The 24,798-nt window shown below is 39.1% G+C and overlaps 1 protein-coding gene across 5 annotated transcripts in view; it reads left to right on the top strand.

Moving 5' to 3' along the window:
- MAPK10 (mitogen-activated protein kinase 10) overlaps positions 1-24,798 on the top strand; it is a 72,995-nt gene that overhangs the window by 35,632 nt on the left and 12,565 nt on the right. For 2 of the 5 annotated variants that reach the window (XM_041489226.1, XM_041489228.1), the window contains 3 exons: positions 8,232-8,303; positions 19,844-20,026; positions 22,144-22,268. In XM_041489226.1, coding sequence (XP_041345160.1) covers positions 8,232-8,303; positions 19,844-20,026; positions 22,144-22,268 — 380 coding nt within the window. The remainder of the gene's footprint in view (positions 1-8,231; positions 8,304-19,843; positions 20,027-22,143; positions 22,269-24,798) is intronic. The other 3 variants (XM_041489225.1, XM_041489224.1, XM_041489229.1) reach the window with 2 other exon arrangements.

The raw sequence follows: 24,798 nt of genomic DNA, 5'->3' as shown, positions 1-24,798 counted from the left end.
ACACCACTTCAGAAACACCATCATAATGATTCCCCCAAACAATGCACTCTTTTCCTCTTAAAAACAAAACAAAACAAAACAACCCCAACAAAAATAAAAGAAAAACTAAACTATCTATAATAGACTTGAGGTTCAGCTGTAGATACTGAGGATATTTCCATTTAATCTCTTCTGAGTGAAGTCTGAGATTTTAGTTGATAAGCAGCTAGAATTCTTACAAAGAATGCTTTCAGGATAAAAGCGTAGTAGCGTGGTTAATGGGTTGCTCTTCTTTTTCAACAGCAAATTAGGAGATATGTTCTTTTGCCCATGTCTAGAAAAAATGTTAATGCTATATAATTTAAACAATGTAGCTTTTAAAAAAATCATTCAAACATGAGAATTGCTATGTTTCTGTCTGGCTGTGTCTCTTATGACAGCATTGTATTCAGGAATAGCAGTAAAATATTAAAATATATTTTAATATTTCAGCATCAGTTGAAAATAAAAACTGAATTTTTGAACAAATGCAGCAAACACTGTGTAAATTGTGGGACAGTCCTACTTTTTTAATAATTGGAAAACCCGTATCCTGAAAGATAATGTGGGCCAGGTCACAATTATTACCATGATTTAATGGTGGGTTTCAGGTGAGCGGGAAGTTTAAAAAAAATGAAGAAAAAAGAAGAAGAAAAAAAATTTGTGCATTCATTTCCAAGTCAGTACTCATTTGTTAACCAGTTTGATCCCATGAATGAGTTGATAGTGTTGGAAAGACTGGTTTATGTACGGGTCCATACGATTTCCCACCTCTCCATGGCTGTTGATGAGCAGATCTAGTTTCTTTCCCTCCCTCCCAGGTGCAGGAAGAGCTGGAGAAGCATTTGTGCAGCTGCAGGTAAACTTCACAGAAGTACATTACAAACTTCCCTTGGGCTGCTTAAGGCTTTCCAGCAGAGAGTTTTCTCGCTGGAAGAGGCAAGTCTGTATAGAAATCAAAAATACTAGTTCTTTTTAATCATTCAAAGACTCTTTTAATCATTCAAAAGACTGTCTACTGTGTGCCCTTGCTATCAATATGAGCTTACTCACTTCTAGTCTGGAGTAGGAACATTTTTATATGGCACAGTACACATCTAAGACAAAAATCACAGCTGCTGCCATGTTTTATGGAAAGAAAATATTTTAAAATTTAATCTCACCTAAATCATCCCACTGAGTTACCACTGTGCTCAGGTGCTGCTTACTTGGAATGAAATTTCATTTTTAAAGTCTTTGTGGAAATTAAAATGTAGAGGGGATTAATTTCAGAACCTCTCATTTACATAAACAAGAAAGTCTCTCTTAAGGTGCTATGAGAAAGCTCTGGAATCTGGATAGACTACAGCTGGTTTTCAGACAAGTAAGAACAGCCTCCAGTGTCCTGGAGAGTACTGGGTAAAAATTGCCTGGCAGGTACCCTCATTGCTTGTTATTCAGCTAAGGCAGACATTTCAAAATACTGTCAGGGAAACTGCCTTGTCGGAAATCAGAACCTCTTGAGAAGAAATCCACTTTTCAATCCATTTCCAGATGGATTTGCAAACCAAAATATTCCTGGCAAGTTCTGGTAAGCTTTTGTAGTCCACTTCTGAGTTTCTTGCTCAGTGTTTCTTTGATGTTTATTCCATTTTCGTTAAATTGGAAAGAATGTCAGCAGCTAAAAAGTGCCCGAACTCTTGGATGCCATTGGAAATATGTTAGAAAACCCCAGGGCTTTCCCAAAAGCTGGTCCAGCTCTAGGCAATAGCATCTTCAAAATCTCATAAGATTTCAGTTCAAGGATTGGAAATGTATTTCTGGTTTCTTATTTGAAGAGAAGGGAAAACTTAAAATGGATGCTTTCAGGTGAGACAGTTTTATTAAGATCTGAGCTCCCAAGTCCACAGTGATGTCCTACAGGCACACATGACTTAGTGGGGAAAATAAAGTGACCAGAGCATTTATTTTCAGTACTGAAAAGAAGGAGGCGTGTAGAGGATGGTACTATTAGCAATTTCACTTGTGAGTCCTTCAGCAGATCAAAGGAAAACAGTGATTTAGCCATAGAAATATATTGTGATAATAGCCAAGTGTCCTAAGTCTGGCTAGGCCTGAATTTCCACTCTAAATATGGATAACAAAATTCCTACTGCAAGTAGCTTAGTCTTAGAGAGTCAAAAGAGAAAATGCCATTAAAGTAGGAAGAGAGAAAAATTCCAACTTCCTTCTATGTAACTCTGAACATCGAAAAGGAATTGTGAAGAGAAGTCAGCATTAACAGATAGAGTTAATGTTTACTGCAGCCAGATTTTCAAAAATTCCCTTGCCCACCAGCTGTCTTTGAGAGTGGTGGGATTAAGAGATGCTCTCTGACATCTGACAGAAAGTGTTCTATTGCCTTAGAAAAAGAGTTTTCATCAAGAAAGTCTTTTAGGAAAAGGTGCCGCCTTTCCACCACTCATAAACAAAATTTGTCTTTGCATTTGATCTGCATTGATTAATATGTGTAATTTTAGTGTTTTGAGAGCATTTTGGGGTGTTTCTTAAAGTACAGTGTAATAAAAACTTCTGCATTTTTGTTAAGTGCTGTCCGTTGTTTTACTTGTTCCGGGTGGTAATTTCTTAAGGCTTGTTTTGTCTTAAAATCAAAACCAGCAACTAGTATCAGGATTATTTAAAAGGTACTGTTAAGTGTGACTTGCCTGGCTTTCCAGGTGGGATCAGCTGATTCATGTTAGCCTGCTGCTTAAGTGTGTTAGCTATGATGGCATTGAAAGCTAAATTTGGATTTTGTTGACCTGGATTATTCTTCCCTGGCTATTTGGTTTTGGACTCAGGATTTGTCTTAAAGTTTGCTCACATGAGGTGAGGCCTGTTTCAAAGAGGTCTCAGGGTCGATGTGATGATGATTTGGCTGTTGCCATTTTTCTCTTTTTTTTTTTTTTTTTTTTATTGAGACTTGCATACTCCAACAGATTAGAGTGTAATTTGCACTTAGCATGAAACACCCATGCTGTCTGTCATCTGAGTGCCTCTTGGACTGGATCCCAGGTGCTACAGTGAAGTTGATCCACTGCTTGTTTCCCATCAGTCACCTTAAAGATTTTCAGGATGCACTGCTGCCTTGTATGAATTTCAACCAAGGAAAGTTTTAATTGTGTTTTCTGGCACCCATGAGAATTGGATGGTCTCAAATGTATTGGAGGTTTTTTTCTGTGGAATTAGTCAGCTTTTTTCTTGATGGCAGCTGTGCTAAACTGAGCTGAGACAGACTGGAACAGTTGAGCAGAGAATTTAGAACTTGTGGACAAAACAGTACTGACATGCCTTTTGTCAAGAGCAGGCAGGTATTTGGATGGGATCAAAATAAAGAACTGGAACACCTTCAAAATCACATGAAGCTAAGTCAGGAGAGGTTTAGGCTGGATATCAGGAAAAGGTTTTTGCCTAGAGGTTGATTGGGCACCAGCACAGGGCAGTGGTCACAGCACCAACGCAACAGAGTTCAAGGAGTGTTTGGACAAAGCTCTCAGGCAGAGGGTGTGACTCCTGGGGTGTGCTGAGCAGGGCCAAGAGTTGGACTTGATGATCCTGATGGGTCCCTTCCAGCTCAGCACATTCTGTGATTCCTGTTCCAGATATGAAAACATACAAGTATCTTCAAATGATCTGCTAATCTGTTTGTATTGTAGCAAGAGAGACTACCTGTGGGTTTCCTGCTGGAAGATGTAACACAAGAGTACTTGAATAGTCTTTGAGACCTGAGAAGAGATACTTCAAAATCAAAACGTAAAAGAAGCTAAAAGAGGACCTGAAGCCAGGAAATGCAGGATGTACAAAACAGGCTTTCAATGCTGTGGTCTGTTAGACACAGAGTAGTGTGTGTTTCACGTTCCTTGGCAAGATCATCTGTAGGTCCCTCTACCTGTGATGGGGTTTTTTAATATAGATATATCCAAAAGAAAATGGGAGAAAGGGAAGGGTGTGAGTAATCCCTTGTGCCTCCACTAATTATTGAGCTTTCTGCTCAGGGTTCCCATGACTTCCCATGGCTTTTTCAGTCATTTTTTAACAGTCATTTTTTAGCACTTGTTTGGCACTGCAGCCTAAGAGGCAGGAGCCTTCTCCAGTGCAGGCTTCCCAATGGGTCACAGAAAGTTGTAAAAAAGACAGAAATTTGTAGGTTGGTTTGAAACCTCACCCTTGTAAAATGGTGGCAATTCCCTTTTGGTTCCATATAGCATCTGTCAGGAGAGCACCTGTATTCCATGGTGTTTGGCAAGAAGAAAATTAGAAGTCACTAAGGCAAATATTCAAACACTTAGGAATCTTATTACTGGTATTGAGAAATATTAAGGTTTTCATAACATCATGTGGAAAGTGGTGTTTCAAATTAGAAAGGAAAAACTTCCTCAGGAAATCTTAATGGATTGAGCTGATGCCGTGCTGAGTGAGCCCTTGTTAAAACATATGGAAATTCAAGCATATAACAAATACAAGCACAAAGGGGAGGGTTTTGGTATCTCAGCAAGGTCTCAGCAAGGAGATTGGAATGTCAGAAAACTGGGAGTTTGCCATGGCTTAGCCAGAATTGAGGGAGATAAGGGTTTGGTGGTTTGGGGAGGGTTTTAATCCTTTTCAAGCGTTTGAACCATCTCCACAATGGTCATTGGGAGACATTACAGACTTGGCATTGGCAGGTCTGGAGCCTTTATAGCTGTGGTACCTGGAGCATGTGAAAAAAAAGTACCTTTGCCCATGTATTACTGAAAACTACCCTGTATTTTTATAAATTACGCCCTTTTTTATTGCATAGAAATAACAGAAAAACCTTTAAAAGCAAGGTACAGCACCCAATACAGGCTACTATATTTTTCATGATGAAAAATCAAGTAAGGGCCTAGAAATGGTTCTTCAGAGCAGACATCAGACATCTGCAGGAGTACTCAAAACAGAGATGGAGGTAAAGAGATGTGCTGCCCAGCAAGGTGTCTGTCCATTTTAGGAGAATTTGGAGAGAGAAGCTCGCTGTTATCACAGGCATACTCAGCTGCCTTGACATTTTACTGGAGTTTGCACCTTAGCCACTGGCAAGCAGTGTTGTGGGCTAAATATTTTGGCCTACAGTTACACAAGTCAAATCAGGTGTCATGATTTGCTTCATTAATATGACTATCATTATCTTCTTCAGTTAGTTTTGAGGAGGTGAACATCTCTTTTCAGCTGGCAGAGGGGTGATTTCTGCATCGCTGAAACAGGAGCTGTTACAAATGTGAATGTTTGGTATTCTCACTAGTGCTCTGGGAAGAAAGTGTGAACCAGCCCATGAGTCTGGAAAAGATAGCAAAGCTCATTCAGGTGTGCATTCATCCCTGGTCTCTGGAGTGTCCTGTGGCTTGCATTTAATGAATTTCATTTTGAATGTCACAATTTTCATTGAATGACAGTCAGATCTTAATGAGTGCAAGACTGAAAAGCCACCTCAGTGAGAGTTCGAGCAAGGGCAATTACAGATTCTCCCTGTGGGCTCCCTCTCATTGTTTTGTGATGTCCCAGAGAACCTGCACTTTTGCAGGAGGAGAATGTAGATTTATCAGGGAGATTTCTACGGAAGGTTGACTTGGGTCCTCTCCATATAGAAACATCTTTGGGTAGTTCTACAATTCCTGACCCTTCTGCATTTCTGCCGGAGGGAATCTGAAATCTGGAAGGATGAGCAAGAACTCATTTGGGTCATGAAGTACCTGTTTGGTGGGGAAGCAGAACCAGGAGGTGGCCCAGAGAAGAAGATTTCCTGTATGTTTAAAATGGTTTTTTTCCTTTGTTCAGGAAGACACATGAATTTGGTTTCTGGTGAGCACTTGTTCAAGCTGGCAATGCCAGGGTGCCTTTGGTGTGCTTGGCAAGTTTACTTGTATTCTAAAGTACATGTGCACATTTAAGAATGTGTTCCAGGGTGTGCAATAATCTGGTTTGTAGAGCTTCTGAACACATTAAAAATCCCCTAGTCCTAGTAATCCAGGACCTGGATATTGCAGTGGTGAGTGGGTTTCCCATCAAGGACTACCCAAATCCCAACAGTTCCACTTCAGAGAGTCTTGAACAGCCTTAGGTTAAATTCCTTAACACTGTTTCACACGATCTTACAAACATCAAGGCAAACAGCTGCTAAACTGAAACTTTACCTTGAATCATGAAGAGGTCTGTCACTAGTAGTTAGCCTGCCCTTGATTAAAACTTAGGGATGTCCCATGTGTTAAGGCAGCATTGCCAGCATTTGTGATTACTCACATTTGAACAAAAAAAAACTTTTACCAGGTGTAAATTTTCAGTGCTTTGGAGCTGAATGTAGGTGTTTAGAGATTGTGGTGTGCTTGTTTTTTTTTTTCCTGATGCTTGTATGAGTGAAATTACTTGGACTGCAACATCTGGATTGATGTTGGACTAGATGAAGTAGAGGATCAAGGCATAGATCTCAGTTCTGCAGTCCTTCCTGGAGCTTTGCACAAGTCTCAGTGCCTTGACTGGGACTTCTGACAGCTGCTGCTGTATGTGCTAAAATTGTTAACCTCCAACCAACTACTTCTAACATGCAGCCAAATCCTGGTTCCACTTTGATTTATTTCTAATTGCCTCAGGAGGTGAAAAACAGGCAGCTGTCAAGAAGGACGTTGGTTATATTTAGGTGTTTATCTTTGCTCCTTCTGGTTTGGAAATTTTCAAAGAGCTTCCTTCCCAAAACCTCAGGCACAGAGGGGAATAATCATCTCTGATTTTACACGGTTTGCAGTTTAGTAAGGCACTAGCTCAACTTGTGTGTGTGCCCTCTGGAGCATAGCATAGAGCAGTGATGTCAGGAGGCAGCCTCTGAAAATAAAAAGGAATTAATAACAGACGAACAAACAACTGCTTGCTCTATCTTTTCCTGATATTTTGCATGCCATTTAGCTTGTGATGAAAGCAGCAATAATTTGCATCTCTGCTTATTGCTTCCAAACAAGTAGCCTTTTCTTTGGTTCTTTGTTTTTTGTTTATTGATTTCTTTATTGTGTAGTGTTGAAGCTTTTCATATGCTAAATAAAGCAACAAGGGACCCTTAGACCCAGGCATGTTAAGATTTCCACAAATAGGGCATTTGCCTTCAAAGTCAAATGCACTTTAAACTGTTGCTAAATATGAAATTGTAAGAGTAAATTTAACCAAGCAGCATGACACTTTCATATTTTTTCCCCAGTTCCTGGCCCTGAGACACCAGTCTGTCCCTGTGCTTGCTTTCATGCCCTATGACTTATCATAGAGCAAGGACAGCAGAGGTAATGTGGTTACATGGAATCAGTATGGGGGGAAATGTCACCTTAATCCTGTGCTGGATATAAGGAGTCTGAGTTTCATCTTGTGGTCCAGTGTAAATTGTGGTGAGCTTTGTTTGACCCAGCTGAACAGCTCTTCCCTGTAGGAGGTAAATAGGCCCCCGATTTTCTCTGAATTTCACTGCAGAAGGTACAGCTTAGCACTTCTGTGTCTCAACTGGCCTATTTAGAAATCACCATTTCCTATCATGGCAAATGGAAATCTTATGAGATTCTCAAGATCCCTGTGATGGACTGCTGGCTTCACTGAGATTCGCTGGAAGTGAGCCAACAGGCCCTAAAGCAAGCATTGTTGGAGTTGAATGATCTCAAAAATTCTATTCATAACCCTGAATCAGCAGTGGATATGTCTTCACAAGGACCCAAGTTCTTTTTGTGGCTTCTGGCAGTTCAGCTTGTGAAAATATGCATGGATCTCTGGTAGCTGGAATGATAAAGGAATAGCAATTTGCATATCCTTATTGAATACAGAGACCAGCATTCATTTACAAGACAAAGCATCATAAACCTAGGTAATGAATACAAATGAAAGCTTGAAAAAGACAAAATTAATTGGTAAATTTTAATTACAAAGTTTTATTATGACACAGTAGCCAGCCGCGGGTCTCAGTTGGGTTTCTGTATTTAATGGCATTGTCTTTCATCCACACTGGGGTAAAGGAAACTGTTGGAGTTGATTTTTCTCAGACCTGCTCTGTTGTCATGAAACTTGTGTGCTCAGGCAGAAAAGCAGCCGCTGAGAGCAGGAGGCAGGTCTGTGTCTGCAGGCGCTGTGCTATAGCATGATTGGATAAGTCTTCTCATTTGTTTGTTGTTCTGTTCCTGTTTTCTTGTTTACCTTCATTTCATTTTTGTTTTCAGTTGACATGTGGTCAGTAGGGTGCATCATGGGAGAAATTATTAAAGGTGCTGTGTTGTTTCCTGGCACTGATCGTATCCTTCCTAGCAGCCATTCTGGCCCCTCTAGGTACTTCCAACCCTTTTCCTTCCAGCCCCTTCCCACCAGACTAGTGCTGACATACCTCTGTTCTGTACCTAAAGAGCTGGCTTAAGTCCCACTGCAAAATCCCTGCAAACCAAAATGTCAACAAACCATTACTGCCTCTCAGCAAAAGCCTTAGGTAAAAGCCACAGTAAGTACGGCATGAGGAGATGGAAAACAGCATCCCACACATCATCAGCATCGCTTTCTGCAGCCAGTGACCACAGCTTTGTTGTTATGAATGTCTCTTTTTTAATTTGGTGGTGTGTGTTTGGGAGGGGAGTGCTTTTTAAAGGTGGTAGAAGGGGAGGCACAAGTCACTGCTTACTTCAGGGAGAGATGTTAGAGGTTCTGCATTCACACGCATTTCTGCATCTCTGTGATACTCAGACATAATTCATAGAAATACTTATTTATTATAGACTCATGGAATTGCTTATTTGCTTTGTTTGGTTGCTCTTTGGGTGGTATTAAAGTACAAAAGTAGGAAATGGTTTCAGTTTGGGCATAACTTCTTCCCAAGACTAAAATCATCACTTGGTAGTAATTTAATGACTCAGAAGTCTGGATGTTTCTTGGGAAACTGTTGTAGTGGACTTGGGTCTGCCATCTTTTATTTAAGCACATGAAACTATTATGTGAAAGCAGAATATATTCTTGGCATCAACAAGAAGTGATTTACAAATAAACACAATAAATTAGTGGACAAGCAGACAAGGAATACATTTGTTTTCCTTGGAGACCATTCTACACTGAGGCAGCCATATTTCTTATTTTGTTCCATGCTTTATTGAAGCACTTTAGTATTTATCACACTGTGAAACACTTCCTTGTGTGTAACAATAACTGAGACCAGTACATGCTTAATCTAATACCAGTCTTTTACTATCCATAGGATCATGAATATGAGAAATGGACATGGCCTGTGTACAAGTTTTCCTTTTATTTTAAATTCTGTAGTTAGATAACAGAGTTTCCAGGCATTATTAATTTTTATGTAACTTTCTCTGAGTAGGTGTGCATGTACACTTGTGTGTGTATATGCACATACTTACCAGCTCACTTCAGCACTTCTGACCTCATTTACATTTTAAAGGATTCAATATTTTGATCAAAATGTGGGAAAAGTATCATCTGAAGAGCATGAAAGAAATGAGAGTAGGTAATTATATCATTAATATTTTCACAGCCTTGCCTAGTAATATTCTAACTTGTGTTTTGTCCAAAATGCTAGGTGAGCATACCCATACTGAAATGAGCAATACACTTTCCTTGTGTCTTTGTATGATCTGTAGCACATCTCCTCTGCCTATGTGAAAGTAAACACTTCCCTTCTGTGTGTTAATGGAAATCATTAGCATCGATCTGTGCTCCAGGTCTGCTGTGCTTGTTTCCTGTCAATGTGGAGTCAAACATTTGAGCATCCCTCAGTGATGTAGTCAGAACTGGTTTTATGTTCATAGACCTACATTTTATAAGCCAGCATTTAAAGATATTCCTAAATAAGTCCAAAAAAGAATTGAATATGTCTTAAATAGCACTTCAAAAACTGGTTTCTTTGACACAGCTGCACGCTTGTTAAAAAGAACTTGCGCAAAGCCTCTATAATTAAAGCATTGTATGCCATCTATTATTGTAATAACTCCATAGAAATTGTCTATTTTCCAGCTGCTGATTTCTTTGGGATTGGCCTGTAATTGAGTTCATGTTCTTCATTTTTATTTATGACACGTTACTAAACTTTCTCTGTGTTTTCTGTACCTCTCTGCTTTTCTTCTGCTGTTCCATGGCTGCCTATTCCATGGACAGAGAATGATACCATTGCTTTCTTTCAGGCTCCTCCTCAAAGCCACCTCTTCTCCAAATCCACCCCCCACACCCCTTCCCTGCTGCTGGGCAGCCATGAGCAGGGGCTGGCTCCCCTGCCCATCTGTGCAGCTGAAAACCAGTCGGGAAGCTGCAAGCTCCAACCCAGCCTGCTGAGATCCATGACCTCGTGCCATCCTCTGCCTTAAACCTGCACAGAAAATGCTTAGCATTGCTGTAAAAAAGATTATTTCTTCAGACGAGTGATGGAGTTGGGCAGCTGGATAATTCCATCAGCAAGGACTCTAAGCCCTCAGTGCTCGGGGGCAGCATACTTAAGGATGTGTTTAAGTGCAGGAGCAAGAGTAATTAAACATTCCTTTCTTTAAAAAAGTTTCCTCTTTGACACAAAATGGGTTAAGCCTGGCAATGTACCAGAATCTGCTATCAGCAATTTTTTCTTAACAGGCAGTGTTTCATTTCGCATGCACACTGTGATTTGAAGAGTATTTAATACTAATTTGTGTCAGTTTTTATGCATAAATAACCATGAAAAGCAGTTTTGAAGCTAAAAGATTGAATATTCATGAGAAGTGCACTGTCAGTCATGTATTTGACTGCAAAATTTATTATTTGCCATTTTCCAGTGGTTAAAGAGTGTAGGTCATTTGATGCTGTTACTGTTTACACAACTAAATAGTCCATTCAGCTAACTTAAAAAATTTAAGTAGCAAAATTCTGAAGCAGAAAAGCAGAAAATACCTCTGAGTAAGTGCAGAGTGGAGTGCTTAGCTAGGCGGCTGCTTTGTCCTACTCCTGTAATTCTGAATTCATCTGAATTCACTGAAGTCACTGGGGTGAAACTGAATCCACCTCTATTCTCTTTTAAACTCCCAGTTGGGAAGAATGATTGGCTGTGTCCAAAATCCTCATGGTCTTTATTGTTCCTCAAATTTTACTATTTCTCCATCATTTTTGGTGTATGCATGTGATGCACTTGTCTGCTATAGCTTTTTCTTTTTTCCTTTTTATTTTTTAATTTCATATGAAAACTTCATTTCAATGTTGACAGCAGTAGTTCTGCTTTCAAAAAGCAATCAGCATGAAGCTTGCACCTAATTGTGCCTCGAGCAAGGACGTGGTGTGTTGTGTTGCCTCAGGAATAATGGGACAAGCTGGCTGTACCTGAGTCTGACTCTTGTTCCACGTGTTCTTCTCAAGATTTTGTGAGGGAGACTGTTAACCTTTTCTCCTTGCTGCATGGATGATCTGGAGGAGCGAAGAAGGTGCCTTAGTCCTTTGGTGAGCTGTGAAAGTATAGTTACACTTTTTTTTTTTAGCTGCTGCAGGCACTTTGGGCAGACAAGGATGAATGTGCCTTTAATTCCGGTAGTTGGACAAGCTTAGGGAGCCAAGTATATATTCAGTAGAGAGATGTGATGCCAGCTGCTCTTAGTAAATGTCTGCACAAGCTTATGCAGCCTTATTCTGCCTTATTCTACAGCTGCAATCGTGCCATGCATGTTGTAGGGATTGGAGTATAAGGGGATTGCTGGCTCTTGTGCTCTGTGGAAGTGTCCTTAAATACGTGCCAGCTCTGTTCTGCTCCCTTGTCCCTGAGGGCAGTTTCCCACAGGGCCCTATTGTTCAAGACTCCTTGAGCAGCTGGAACTTTGCTTTCCAAAAATTTGGGATCCTGAGTTTACTCTTCACCTGACCCATATCCCTCAGCACTGCAAACTCCACCAGTGCAGGATCGCTGCAGCCCTGGCAGCATTCAGTGGACTTCAGTGGTGTCTTTTCAGCGCTGGGTTAACAGCTGGGCTCAATGATCCTAGAGGTCTTTTCCAACCTAAACAGTTCTATGTCTATACGAAATTTCTCCCTGAAGTTGTTAGGCATCAGTCACATCAGAGCTCTTGAAATCTTCAGCCAGTGCCAGGTGCAGCAGCAGATGTGTTTGTAGAGGAAGTTCTCCAGCCATCAACAGATTTGATGAGCTTATACTTGGGCTGAGCTGCTGAAAAAATGCTGGGCAGAGCTTCAAAGCCATATTGTGGAATTCAGGAGATAAACAGGGCCTTTTTGAGCTCAGGAAGCATAGCTGAATTTCAGAAGATAACCAAGACCATTAAAGATTCTCAGAGTTAAAACACTCCTTCAGACCTCGAGCTGAGACTCAGTGCTCAAAAATTAAAGAACATGACCAGTGTGAGATGAAGAAAATAGATAGAAATACATGTAAGCCATCAATACCCTTGAAGGACCTCTTTTTTTTAAGTCCACACTTCTGGCCATTTCATTTCAACAAAAACAAAACTGTGTTTTTCAAGACTCATGTTCTGAAACAATAATTTCACTTTCAGTAGATTCCTTCCAGGCATAGAGTTAATTTACTTACAAACTTCACATCAAATTGATCTGCATTGCTGGTGACATGTAGAGCAGAAATATTACTGTAGTTTCTGAAAATACTTTTCAATATACATGTTTTGCCTAATAACTTTGTCTAGGTTTCATAAACAAATGCTGCTGTAATGAGTCAGAATGATCTATAAAGTCCAGCAGTATCTGTACACAAGTCATTATAGCACAGGCCATAATCTTTTTTTAAAAGATGGGTTTGTACTTTCTAGGATTAGTGGCAAAATTATTTTCTCGGGCATCACAGAAGATCTCAATAACTGCCCTAAAGCTTTCTCTGCTTTATGCAGAAGATGCAGGGACTGTTCTGAAAACATAAGAGAACAGGTTATTGGAAACTATTCCAGCAAGCCTTCTAAGAGCAAATTTTTTGTACCTTTCCTTTGTCAGGAAATCTGAGCTTATGGAAAAAGATATAGAGCCTGCAGAAATTTTGCACAGAAGTCTACTCTGGTCTTACCTGTTAAAACAAGTACGGATTTAGTGGTTACAACAGTAAGCAAAGCAGCATTTTGTGATTTTCAGGGTATCACTGGCAGTTAGAAATCATAAACTCCTTAGGAAAAGCAGCTTTGTGTATTTGCACAATAAATTAATTCTTCTTTAAATCTGAGATGAGAATGATACTCTATTTGAAAAGTAATTTTTTGGTGTGGTTTTTCTGTGAGCAATAATGCTGAATTATTACAGTGGTTCCATGGAAACAGTGCTATTTGTGGATAACCCACCAAAAAATGAGTGCCCAGGCTGCAAAAATCCACTCCCAGCACTATTAAATGGATGAAAGTTTATCCATTGCCTACTTAATTATTTTCAATGCAGCAATGTAACTCTTTTAGAAATGTTTGTACTAAACACAAATTGTTTGAACTTTGACAGTGTGCTAACAGCTTATAATTTTATCTTGGAAAACCTGCCATCTGTATGCAAATACGAGGAAAACACTTGCTCCTATCCAATAATACAACTCAGTTCATACATTTTGACAACTGCTCTATTGCATATTTATTGTATTTTCTCATGAAGGTTTTTTATGTCTCTATTTATTCAGCCTTTTCTCTTTGCTGACTTTCCATCCTTTGAGTGATGTCTACAGCTTCCACTCCTTGGAAGTCAGAGGAAATGTAGAGAAAGAACTGATACTAAAGATTAATGAAGTGTTGGTTGCTGGAGGTGGCTCAGCTGATAAATAGATATAGATATAGACTGATAGATACACGAATATATAGAATGGTGTATGTTGTTGAATATTCTTGAACTTTGAGGCTAAAATTTGTCTTTCCTTAAACACTGGGCAGTTGAGTAACTGTTAATTGCCCTGCACTCGTAAAGGGCAAAAGGAACTTTTGAATAATTACACAAATCAAAACACAGAATGGTTCTGTTTTCTCCTGATTCTGGAAGAGGAACAACCCTACAGTTCCCAGGAACCTGTTTTCTATGTTTTGGGCTTGAGGAGTCCATTCTTGATTTCTTATCCAAGTTGTTGCAGGTACACCTGAGATTCAGAAGCAAACTGATCTCATACCAACTTCACTGACAGTAAAACCAGAAACATTTTAGGATTCTGCTGTATCACTAAGATCCTACTTCCTATGCTGTCTCCTAGATGGCTTTTATAAACACCTGTAACATGTTGGTGGTGTAACAGCTGGGGGTGTGCCCCATCCCTGGAAGTGCTCAAAGCCAGGTTGGATGGGGCTTTAAGCAACATGGCCTAGTGAGAGATGTCCCTACCCATGGCAGGGGACTTGGAGTGAGATGTTCTCTAAGGTCCCTTCCAACCCAAACCATTCTATGATTCTATGATTTTCTTGCTGCTGTGTAAGCACAGATGAGCAGCAACTGAATGAAATACCAGCCAAAAAATAGTATTTGAAAATTTCAGTTAAGGAGACATAAATGGGCATCCAAAATATTAATGATGGCATCTGCACAATGAACACTGCTATCTCCTAACTCCTGAATGATCAATGGTAATCTTCTTAAGTCATTTTTTTGTGTTACATGTTAGTTTCTGTTATCACCACATTCTGTTATTCCATACAAATAGCAATTATTATTCTGAACAGTGCACATTATTTTCTGTTGCTGTCTAATTTTTACAAATGCCACATACTTCTCAAAGTGTTCACCTTGGAACAGAAAATGCTTTAGAGTTACTGTCTTGTCAGATGGCAGCATTTTCAATTCCTTTTGTGTGGGTTTTTTTTGTAAACTGCGTTGGCATCAATGTGTAAATTGTGGGGCTGTGGAAAAAATATGAATGTGGCACTGATGTCTCCCACAGTAAAGCTGGTTAGCGTCTTTTTTAGCAGATTTATTTTAAAAAGAAAGGTCCAATTAAAAATTTAAAAAAAAAAAAAATTGGCCTATCATCTTTGCAGTTGTTGCCACAATTTGGTGTTGGGGAGGGAACTGCAGAGCTCTTCATAGTAATTATTCTAAATTTGGCAAGTTACGAGCATTAGAAAATTGCCTGAAGTGCAGCAGTTTGTTTTTGTTGGTGGAATATGCAAATTTAAGGAGAATACAATTAGCAAGGTGGTACCCTCAAGATTTTGAGATTGAAAAGAGGTGATCTTCCCGTCTGCCTGTTTCAAACAGAACATCCTGTGTCTGTTTTGTTTTCGTTGTGCCTACCTCAAGAAAAGCAAGATTTGACACGTCCTAATTTTAATGATGTCCGGAAGCAGCACATTTATCCAGAAAGAGCAAATCCTGCTCCTGTACAGCAAAGATGGTGTGGAGGTGCTGCTGGACAGGTGGAGCAAGTGCAGTTCAGTGTGCCAGGCATGGGAGCATGATTCCCACCAGCACCACCACTGTCCAGCACAATTCCAGCAGTTCTTATATGAACAGGCATTCTGGCACAATTACTCGTGTTTCCCACATCACAGTCCATAGATACTGCACAAAGAGGATTTTAGAAGAAGACTCCTCTTTCAGGTGAACAAACATGAGAGATTAAGTTACTTGTGTTGCAGTACAACTGAAACATCCTAAGGCAAACAGTAACTCCTCCTGCAAAACCTTGCTGTTGAACTTAACAAAATACATTTTTTTTTGCTCCAAAAAAGAGTGTGATTTACACAGACATGTCATGAGAAGGAAAAAGAAAAATTGTTGTGATCTTGAGGCTAGATAGGAAGACAATAATTTGTTATCTAAATTGGTTTTTTTTTAATTGCAAGCTACTATTTTGTACACTGTAGAAATGCTTTTAGTATTTTCTTATGGAGACATAGAAGTATTATAAGTTTTCTCTTATAGCCAAACTCAATTTCCTTATAGTTGTATGGAAATTTTCAGGAATTTAATTTATCTAAGGTTTACAACTGAATGAAGAAAACACTGGTTTTTAATCCACACTTTTGAACTATATTGCATCAATGCACACTGAAAAGAATAAATTCAGGTACACTTTCAGCTTGTGCATCTAAATAGATGACTTTACTGTGAGATCTGATTTTTTCAAAAGAAATGCTTTATTGTTAAGTCACAATATTATTTTCCCATGAAATTTTTATGCCTTTGCTTTAGAAAAATATGTCACTTAATCTTGTGCTGATTTCCAAATAAATAAGTATTTAGAAAGCAAAGGAGAGCTATCCTTCAGAGAGTATAAAGCTGCAAAGAGAAAAGGTGGTGGGTGAGCTTGAGGCAACTTGAGGCCTCAGTGATAAATCTTCATTCAGAAGATACTAATTTTTGATCTATTTTCTTAAATCTTTGCTGTAACTTTGTGTGGCCATCTTAATGATTTGATCTATTTTCTTATATCTTTGCTCTATTTTCTTAAATGTTTGCTGTAACTGTGTGGCCATCTTAATGTTACTAAATGCCATATTGTTAGTGCCAGAGGCAAACTAATAAATCCAGGTTAGATCCCCTTCTTCTGTCTTAAATCATAGAGATGCTGTTATGAATAGTTGACACATTTTCCTTGATCCTGCTCGGGGCAATGGATGGCTGAACTGATTCAAATAGCTTTTAAGCAGACATTCCATCATTTTACAGAGCTTTGGTTTGGAATTCTTTCCCAGCTGTCAGTCTGTCTAACATTTGCTTAATTTCAAGGGGAAAAACAGGATCCTCTTTTTTTTCGTCTTCTTTAAGGGATTTTTTCCTTTTTTTTTTTTTTTTCTGGAAAACTTCCATCAGAGTTATGTGATCACTAACTTTTTGTACCATTTTTTCAATTACATCAATAGTTACAATCTGTAATCAATTCATGTCACCTACTGTAGATTTTGATTCATATTAGGACTGCCCTGTAGTAACATTTGTTTCCTGCAGAATTGCTGAAGCTAGTGCTGACTGGCAGCTAGAGAAAGCTGTTTCTTTGCTTTGATGTGTAGACCTCAGGTTTTTTCCACGACTTTTTTTTAAATCTCATACCATGATAGGTACAACTTCTCATCACCAGGTGATCACAGATGCATCACATGTGTTGACTGCATAAAGCATTACACTGAAATGGAGCTGGATCAGCAGAATATAATCCAGTGTTTTTAAAGTCTAGGTAAGCGGAGAACCATTACTAGAGAGAAAATGTGTGCATCCATCTGACTAAAACATTATCTAACTGCTTTCACTTAGCATGGTTTTGTTATTACTATTATTAGGACAAAAACAGTCTTGACTGCTCCATCATGTCAGTTTGTGTGTGTGTACATGTAAATGTATCTAAAGAGCAAATGAACGTATTTTATTTAAGGGTTTTGGCACTATACAAACAACATAAGTCACAAAAAATACAGTACAGAAGCACAATTACCCATTCAGATAATTCATTACTCAAAACCAGTCCCTGAGGTCTGTGACATAAAGCCTGACCTTTTGGCTCTTGGTAAGAGCAGGGCTGCAAGAGGTCCAGTGCTATCCTGCAAATCAAGTCCAGTCAAGCAGCAGGATGTGGTGGCTCTGCCTGTTCCTTGCCTTTGGCTCTGGTTTTTGCAGTGATGACTCCAGTCGTAGGTGGTAGTCTGCTTGTGTGTTGTTTCTTACTGAGAGCCTTTCTGTCATCTTAGAAGCAATGTGTGCAGTGGGAGCTGATATGTTATCCATGGATTTTCCTTCTCCCTTCTCCATCACCACTGACAGTGGTTCCCATCATGTTGGCCCTATTCTGGGAACTTCTTGTACCCCTTTTCCCTTATGGCTCATGTCTAGGCCATCTTACTACATCTTCCCTCTCAGTGTATCCAAGTCCCCCATAATTCTGTGATCCCAAAGATCAGTTTTTCTTTGGCCTTCACTAAATGCCTGGGAGATGGTTCACCTGCTCTGGACAGGGCTACAGGTTCTTTGAAGCAAGTTCTGTGTTTGGCCCTGCCTGTTTATCAAACACTTCACTCAACACGCACAGGTAATGCTTCCAGTGATGATTTTAGAGCTTGGCTCTCTCACCCATTTAGCTTCTCTTGGCACAACTAATAACCTCTTCGTTTCTGTACTCTCTGTTCTTCTCTGCAAAGCATTTACACACTCTGTATTCTCAAGTTCCTCAGAGACCTGCTCCTGTAGCAGTTCAGCTCCCAGTCACTGAGGTGTCTTGACTTGAACAGAAGTTTAAAATGTCAGAACACTTTGTTTTCTAATGAAATATTCAGGCTACTCTTTGAGCAGCTGTAGTCTTAGATAACTTTACTGTTGTTGCAATTTCTCAGTTTTCTGTTGAGAAAAAATTATTTTTCATGGACAACACAAGATAAGCTACATACAACCTACAGGGGGTGTGTGTGAGAGGGGCTTTTCTACATAAATATGCATGTTAGTTTAAAAAATAAGAGGTATTCAGAAAAATCTTTCCAGACTGAAGCAGCTTTTTTCAGCTGAAAATAAAACAATTTAAAACACTGGTTTAGAATTCCTAAAACATGTTTAAATTATTTTAATTCCTTTAAACACTTTTGATTAGTAGACCTGCAATTTTTAAATTAATTATTAGCTTTTTTTTTTTTTTTTTTGTTCAAATAAGATACTTCAGGTAAATCCAAATTTAGTCTGTCTTTACTTTCCAAGATATGTAAAAAGACTGTTTGCATTTCTATAAAATAAAATACTTTTTAAAATCTGAAATTGCTACTGCAACGAAGAACTGCTTTTTGCTTGACGATTTTTTTTGTGTTATCTGTCTTAATATTTGGAAAACTCCTCCACACTTATGATACTGATTAAAACAATAACTTAAAAGACTACTTTTAAAAAAAGAAATATCTGTGCTGAAATGCTTTGAATGTTTGTGTTTTAAAAGCCTTTTCTTTCCAATGTGTTCTCAGCAAAACTCCATCATATTTCTCAGTATCAATGTACCCACAGCTGCATGTGACCCTCCTTCGTTTTTCCCCATGTAGTCATCAGGCTCTTAGCTCTGTGAATTAGTGTGATGTAGAGATGCTACTGATAATTTGCTTTTTTGTTGGCGCAGTCAGGCTTGTTGTGAACGTGGCTGAAAGAGCTACATAACACCCATCAGGTGCCTAAATGTTAGCACAAGAACACTAAAATATCAACACCTCAACAAATAAAAAGCTCAGTACAAAATGCCTGTAATACACTTTCTTTTTTAGGCGTTAGAGCCTGTTTCCCATTAGCCATTAGTATCAGTTTAGCAATGTTGCTGTCACTTTCTCAGTTAAGGAGAAACATCTGTCTACATCTGTGCATCATTTGTCAATAGAAAATGAGTCCCAGTGCATTCTTATAAAATCAAACAAATTGTTTTTGAGGGGCTGCTGGTTGGCTGGTATTGGAAAAATTAGGATCAATGAAGTTACTGGAGAGAGTAGAGTGCAAAGCAGATGAGTGGAAGAAGATTTTTGTCCTGCACAGAGCTTTAAGCCAGCTGGGTTTCCCTCTCCACAGACTGAATAGGAAGGCAGATGCACGTTCTTCCAAGCTGACATAGTGACCATTATCTGCATGTAAAAAAAAAACGGGAGTGCAAGTCACTGGATTTCAAGTTTAAAAAATAAAAAAAATGGTAACAAGTGTAGACCCAAAGAGAAGAATCTGTGTGTTGTTCTGTGGTGGTCATGGTTTTAAAACTGCACAATGTCCTGAAGTTGTGTGAGAGTTTTTCCCTTTGCAGGCTGTTGGACCTGCAGGAGTAGTGAGAAGAGAAGAAAAGATAGTGACTGTAAAGATGTTATGAAGGGAGTTAAATATCTCTGAGGATTCTCAGAGAACACAATCAGAAATGTCAGGAGGCTACATGGGAGTTTGCATTTTGTTTCCCTTAACTATTGGTGTTCAGATATTGATCAGTGGAATAAAGTTATTGAGCAGCTGGGAACACCCTGTCCAGAATTCATGAAGAAGCTGCAGCCAACAGTACGGAACTACGTTGAGAACAGACCCAAGTATGCTGGCCTCACTTTCCCCAAACTTTTTCCAGACTCTCTCTTCCCAGCGGACTCAGAACACAACAAACTCAAAGGTATGTCTGATGTGATTCACATGCAACATCTGCAGTGGAATTTTTCCAATGTTTCTTCTCTCTAGTTGCACTCCATTTAATGCACTTAGTTGCAGTCTAGTGACTGCATGGGTTTTGCTCAGCTGAGAGGCAGGCTTTGGAACTGGTTTTTGGAGATCCTGGTGCACTGAGAATATTCTCATGGTGTTCCATGTGATGATCCTGTGCCTCAAGGAATTGAGGTGTTCCCTTACTCTTATTCTTGAACTTTTAACAAAACAGAACAATAGAACTTCCATTGGGAGATCTCAGTACTTGCACTGGGTATTTTTAGTTGAAAAATACCAGTTCAGCCAAATGCCTGCCTCATAGCTCTACCTTTACTAGAAAATACAAATATGTTATCAACATCAGCCAAAATGAAGCAGCCAAGGTTTAGTATCCACTGGGGTGGATTTCTTCTTGTGAAAAATCCTGTGGGTCACTTAAGATAGGTGAAGTAGAAAATTAATTTACTTACAATGTGATTAGATATCCCCTTGTAGAAGAAAAATTGCCATGATTTTAATCATATATTGAAGTGGTTTTTTCACTTGAATGGGGCATTGACCTTCAGTGGGAAAGACTGATTATTGTGTGTTTAGTATGCAGCCCTGGAACCCCTGCAGACCTGAGCTGTGTGCTGGCTCTGCACCACTCCAGTCCTTGGAGCCACTCACCACACTGGCATTTAATGGTTTTCAGTTGCTTGCAATTTGCATGTCATTACACAGCCCTGAATTTTCTTACAGTTAACAACTGCTTCATAGCCAAGCTGCTGTCCTGGCTCTGGAAATAAAGGGAAAGGTCTGGGCAGATGCTTTTGGATACACAGAATTTTATACTCCTACCACAACACAATTGAATAATGGAATTTTCCTGCATTCACAGCTAATGAATAAAAATGACTGTCAAACAGTGCTGTTATCTTTTGCGTACAGAAAGCACATACATTTGAGCATCCTGAATGCCAGTTTTGAAAATATAGCCATGAAACAAGAAACAGTGCATTCAGGATCTCCTACTTGTGCATCCCATGCCCTGCCTAAATATAATGTAATATTAATGGTTTAATTAGATACTCATCCATGTATGATGAGATACCTAATAATATCTTTGCAACTTTTTTCCTTTCGTTGTCTTTTTCACTTACACAGCAAATAATTTTGAGCACCCAAGAGCTTAGAACACTACATAGTTGTTAATAATAATAATAACAGAAATACATGTTGTTATAATTTTTTCGTGTTGGTTAAGATGGTATTATATTTTTTACAAACTCCAACTAGGAAAAATCCATTTGGGTAACATAAACCTGAGTTTGTGGCTTTGTTGTGGCATTGTTTGCCTGATAGGCACAATGGAATGAATTATCAGGTAAAATAAATCAATGCTGCAATGTAAAATTCAATGTGTATATATATATATATATATATATATATATATATATATATATTTGTAGTGCAGGATGATGTGCCCCACTGATTTAAATTTCATTATACTGGACAAACAAGACTCAAGCAGTTCCAAACACTTCCATACCCCGAGGCTACAGATTTGAAATTATTGCTTCTAGGGGGATGCCTTAAGATTAGCCTAATCTCTATGCCTCATTAAAACGTTTAATGCCTCACAGCAGGTTAGGAGAGAAACTTTAAAACATCCAGAGAAGTGGGGATGTTTTTCTGAGCCAGTCTGAGAGTGCCTGTAAGTTTCAGGCTTTGATTTAGTAATGTCATGATTTTAGATGTCTTTATGTGAACTTTTGTATTCTGATCCTGGTAATAATCACAGATACATCAAGCATGTTTTTCCTAGGGATATTATTCATCCCTCTTTGTGGAATCTGCACATATGTAAAATGTCACTAAATCTTGTTAGGGAGCTTATGGTGTCAGCCCTGAGTTTGGCACCTTTCTAACGAATCAGGCCTGAAATGATTACTAAAGAGCTCTTGCTATGAGGAGGCAAGGGAGCAGAAGTGCACGCACAACCAATCTCTCAAAGGGTTGTGCCACTGCTCTTTTCCTACCCCTACCAAGCCTCTTCTGGAGGCTGTTTTGTACTAATGCTGTGTTTCTTTGCTTCCCTTGTTCCAGCCAGCCAAGCCAGGGACCTCTTATCAAAGATGCTGGTCATTGATCCTGCCAAGAGGATATCAGTAGATGAAGCCTTACAGCATCCGTACATTAATGTCTGGTATGACCCAGCAGAGGTGGAGGCGGTAAGTGAGGCAGCGCTCCCCGCTTCAGAATGCCAAGCACAAATGGGATTCAGGGATTCCTGCTGCTTTACAGCAGCACGATAATGAGCATGCTGGAAAGAAACAATGCTGGGACTGTGGTGGTCTGGGGATTGATGTGAAATGAGAGCTGTAGGGACAGGATATCTCTTTTTATTACATTAAAAGATAATAGATGGGAGGAACAAAAACACTTCAAGCATATGAAGCCATTTTCTGCTTTCTTCTAGAAAGGATTTTGAATCCACTAGCTCACCTTTTTAGCTATAGAACTCAATCTGACAAAAGATACTATCTTTCTTTCCAAACCTTCCTCTGTGGAAGACAACAAACATCACTTTTTATGTCTGTGTTCAAGGATATATGTAGAGAGGAGGAGAGTTAAGCAAAAAAATAGTTTAGGATTCTGAAAAAAAAAAATCCTGAAGTCAGAATTCAGAAAAATCTTAGCAGGACATAAATTTTTAGATAAAATGAAGGAGGGGCTCAGGTGTTTTCTGGGCTATGGCTCAATGTACAGTATCATGTACATTGTGTGCAAACAGAAATGGATTTTTTCTTATAATCCTGTCATGCTCTAGACACCTCTCTGTAAGCCTTGGTGAGGCTGCTGTTAACAGGGATAACTGCTATCTGTCAGCACTTCAGTGTCATAGGTATAATGAATATAGGTATAAATTCAGAGAGGTGCTCTGTAATACTCTCTATGAAAACAGGTTCAGAAATCTGATTTTGCCACCACAGGAAATGAAGACCTTGTAAAATTAAATCACTGCTGTTTAGTGATATGCTCCAATTCAGTCTGTGTTCTTGAAAGTGCAGTAAACTTCAAAAATAAATTGAATATTAAAACCCCCATCAAATTTCCAGCACATGAGATTTTTTCAGAGGATGTTATTTAGGAGTACTTTATAGGGCTTCATTTTGCCACTCTCATTTTCAGAGAGGAAGTTAAACTGGAAGACTTTCTTTTCATAATGAACTGTTTATTAAATTATAAATATCCATCTGTTCATGCTGACACACCTTCAGTGGTTAGCTATAAGTCATTTACTAATTATTTTCTGGAGGAAAAAAAAAGAATATTTGTGAGATATTGGAGGTTTTCTGTTCTCGCTCAGAAGGGTGTTCTCGAGCAAGTACTCCACTGAGATATCTGCCCTTAGTTGCAGAAGAGTTAGGATAAAATTCAGCAAATATTTCCTAATGCCATGGGCAATGGGGAAATGACTCATCTCATGTATTTTTGTTAGATCTTGCCAAATTTATAGCAGGCTTGGAATTTAGAAGACATCTAAAAACATCCAACAAATTAGCTGTTTGAGAAGTAGATACTTTTGCTTATTCACTTAATAATCTGACTCTGTAAATTTGACTACACTGAACAACACCACAGAAGTTATAACCACAGAAGGGTACAACTGAACAAAGAAAGTAGCATTTGAATGACATTTCAAAGCCTAAAAATGGCCATGTGGCTCGTTAATGTTGAATTTGCGGCATGGTGAGACTCCATGAGGCAACCCTGCTTTTTCACAGAGTGACTTGCAAATGTGCAGCCAGGAAACCTGCCAAGAAAACAATGGGAAAATTAGTGACAGAGTTGAGCTTGGTCACTTGCATAATGCTTAACTTCCCACTATTTTTCCTGGTTTCCACACTGGGATTTAGAAGCCTGCAGAGTGTTGCGTCTGCCCATGTTCACTGCACTCTTTTTCTTTGGTAATACTTGATAAGCAATTTTATGCAGAAGTCATTCATCGTGTAGCTAAAGAGATGTTTGGGGATTTTTTTAAGTTCTCTTCCCATATTGTGATATGAGACAGGATTCCTCCCACTATCAGTAATCCTGTACAGTAGGGATAACAGAAATCAGGATACAGAGGTATTAAACAAGATGACATTTTCAGCCAATATAGTACTGGGGAGTGGGGAATTAGGTAACTTCTGCTGTCTAGTTAGAGTCCTCCTTCTCCCGAGTAAATTAATTCATCAAAAGCAGCCAGGCATCTGTTGTACAGTGCCCATTTCATTCAGGAGCATGAGAGGACAGGTAACTGAAAGCATTTAATGTGACAGGAATTTTGAAGTGAGCTGTTGCAGCATCGTTAAATGTCAGCATGTGCTGGAGCAGACAATGCAAAGCACTGAAGCCAGCTCAGGGAATAAGCAGAGAATTTGGTGTCAAAGTTTAACCTGGAGGTAACAACCCTCTGTGTCTGCTCAGATTTACAGCATTATCAGTGTGACGGAAACAGTAAAACAGCCCTACCCAGTTAAAAAGCAGACTGGTGAGACAGTTGCAGTCCCTTTTTATAAGTCTATTATATGTTTATGGTCTTTCAGAGACTGTGTGGGGCCAATAAAACTATTATGTCTCATTCTAATGGGCAAACACTTTGCACAAATGGGAAGTGCTGGGAATGCAATACCCTTTCTCCCACAATGTGTCACAGCATTAAACTCTTCTGGGTGGCCCCAAATGCCAGGTGTGATTCTCTGACCCAGAGAG

This window comes from Pyrgilauda ruficollis, unplaced genomic scaffold (assembly GCF_017590135.1).
Source record: "Pyrgilauda ruficollis isolate IOZ18807 unplaced genomic scaffold, ASM1759013v1 scaffold91, whole genome shotgun sequence".
Classification (NCBI taxonomy): Eukaryota; Metazoa; Chordata; class Aves; order Passeriformes; family Passeridae; genus Pyrgilauda; species Pyrgilauda ruficollis.
Note: the sequence above shows the minus strand (reverse complement) of the source record. Positions and strands in the feature narration are given on the sequence as shown.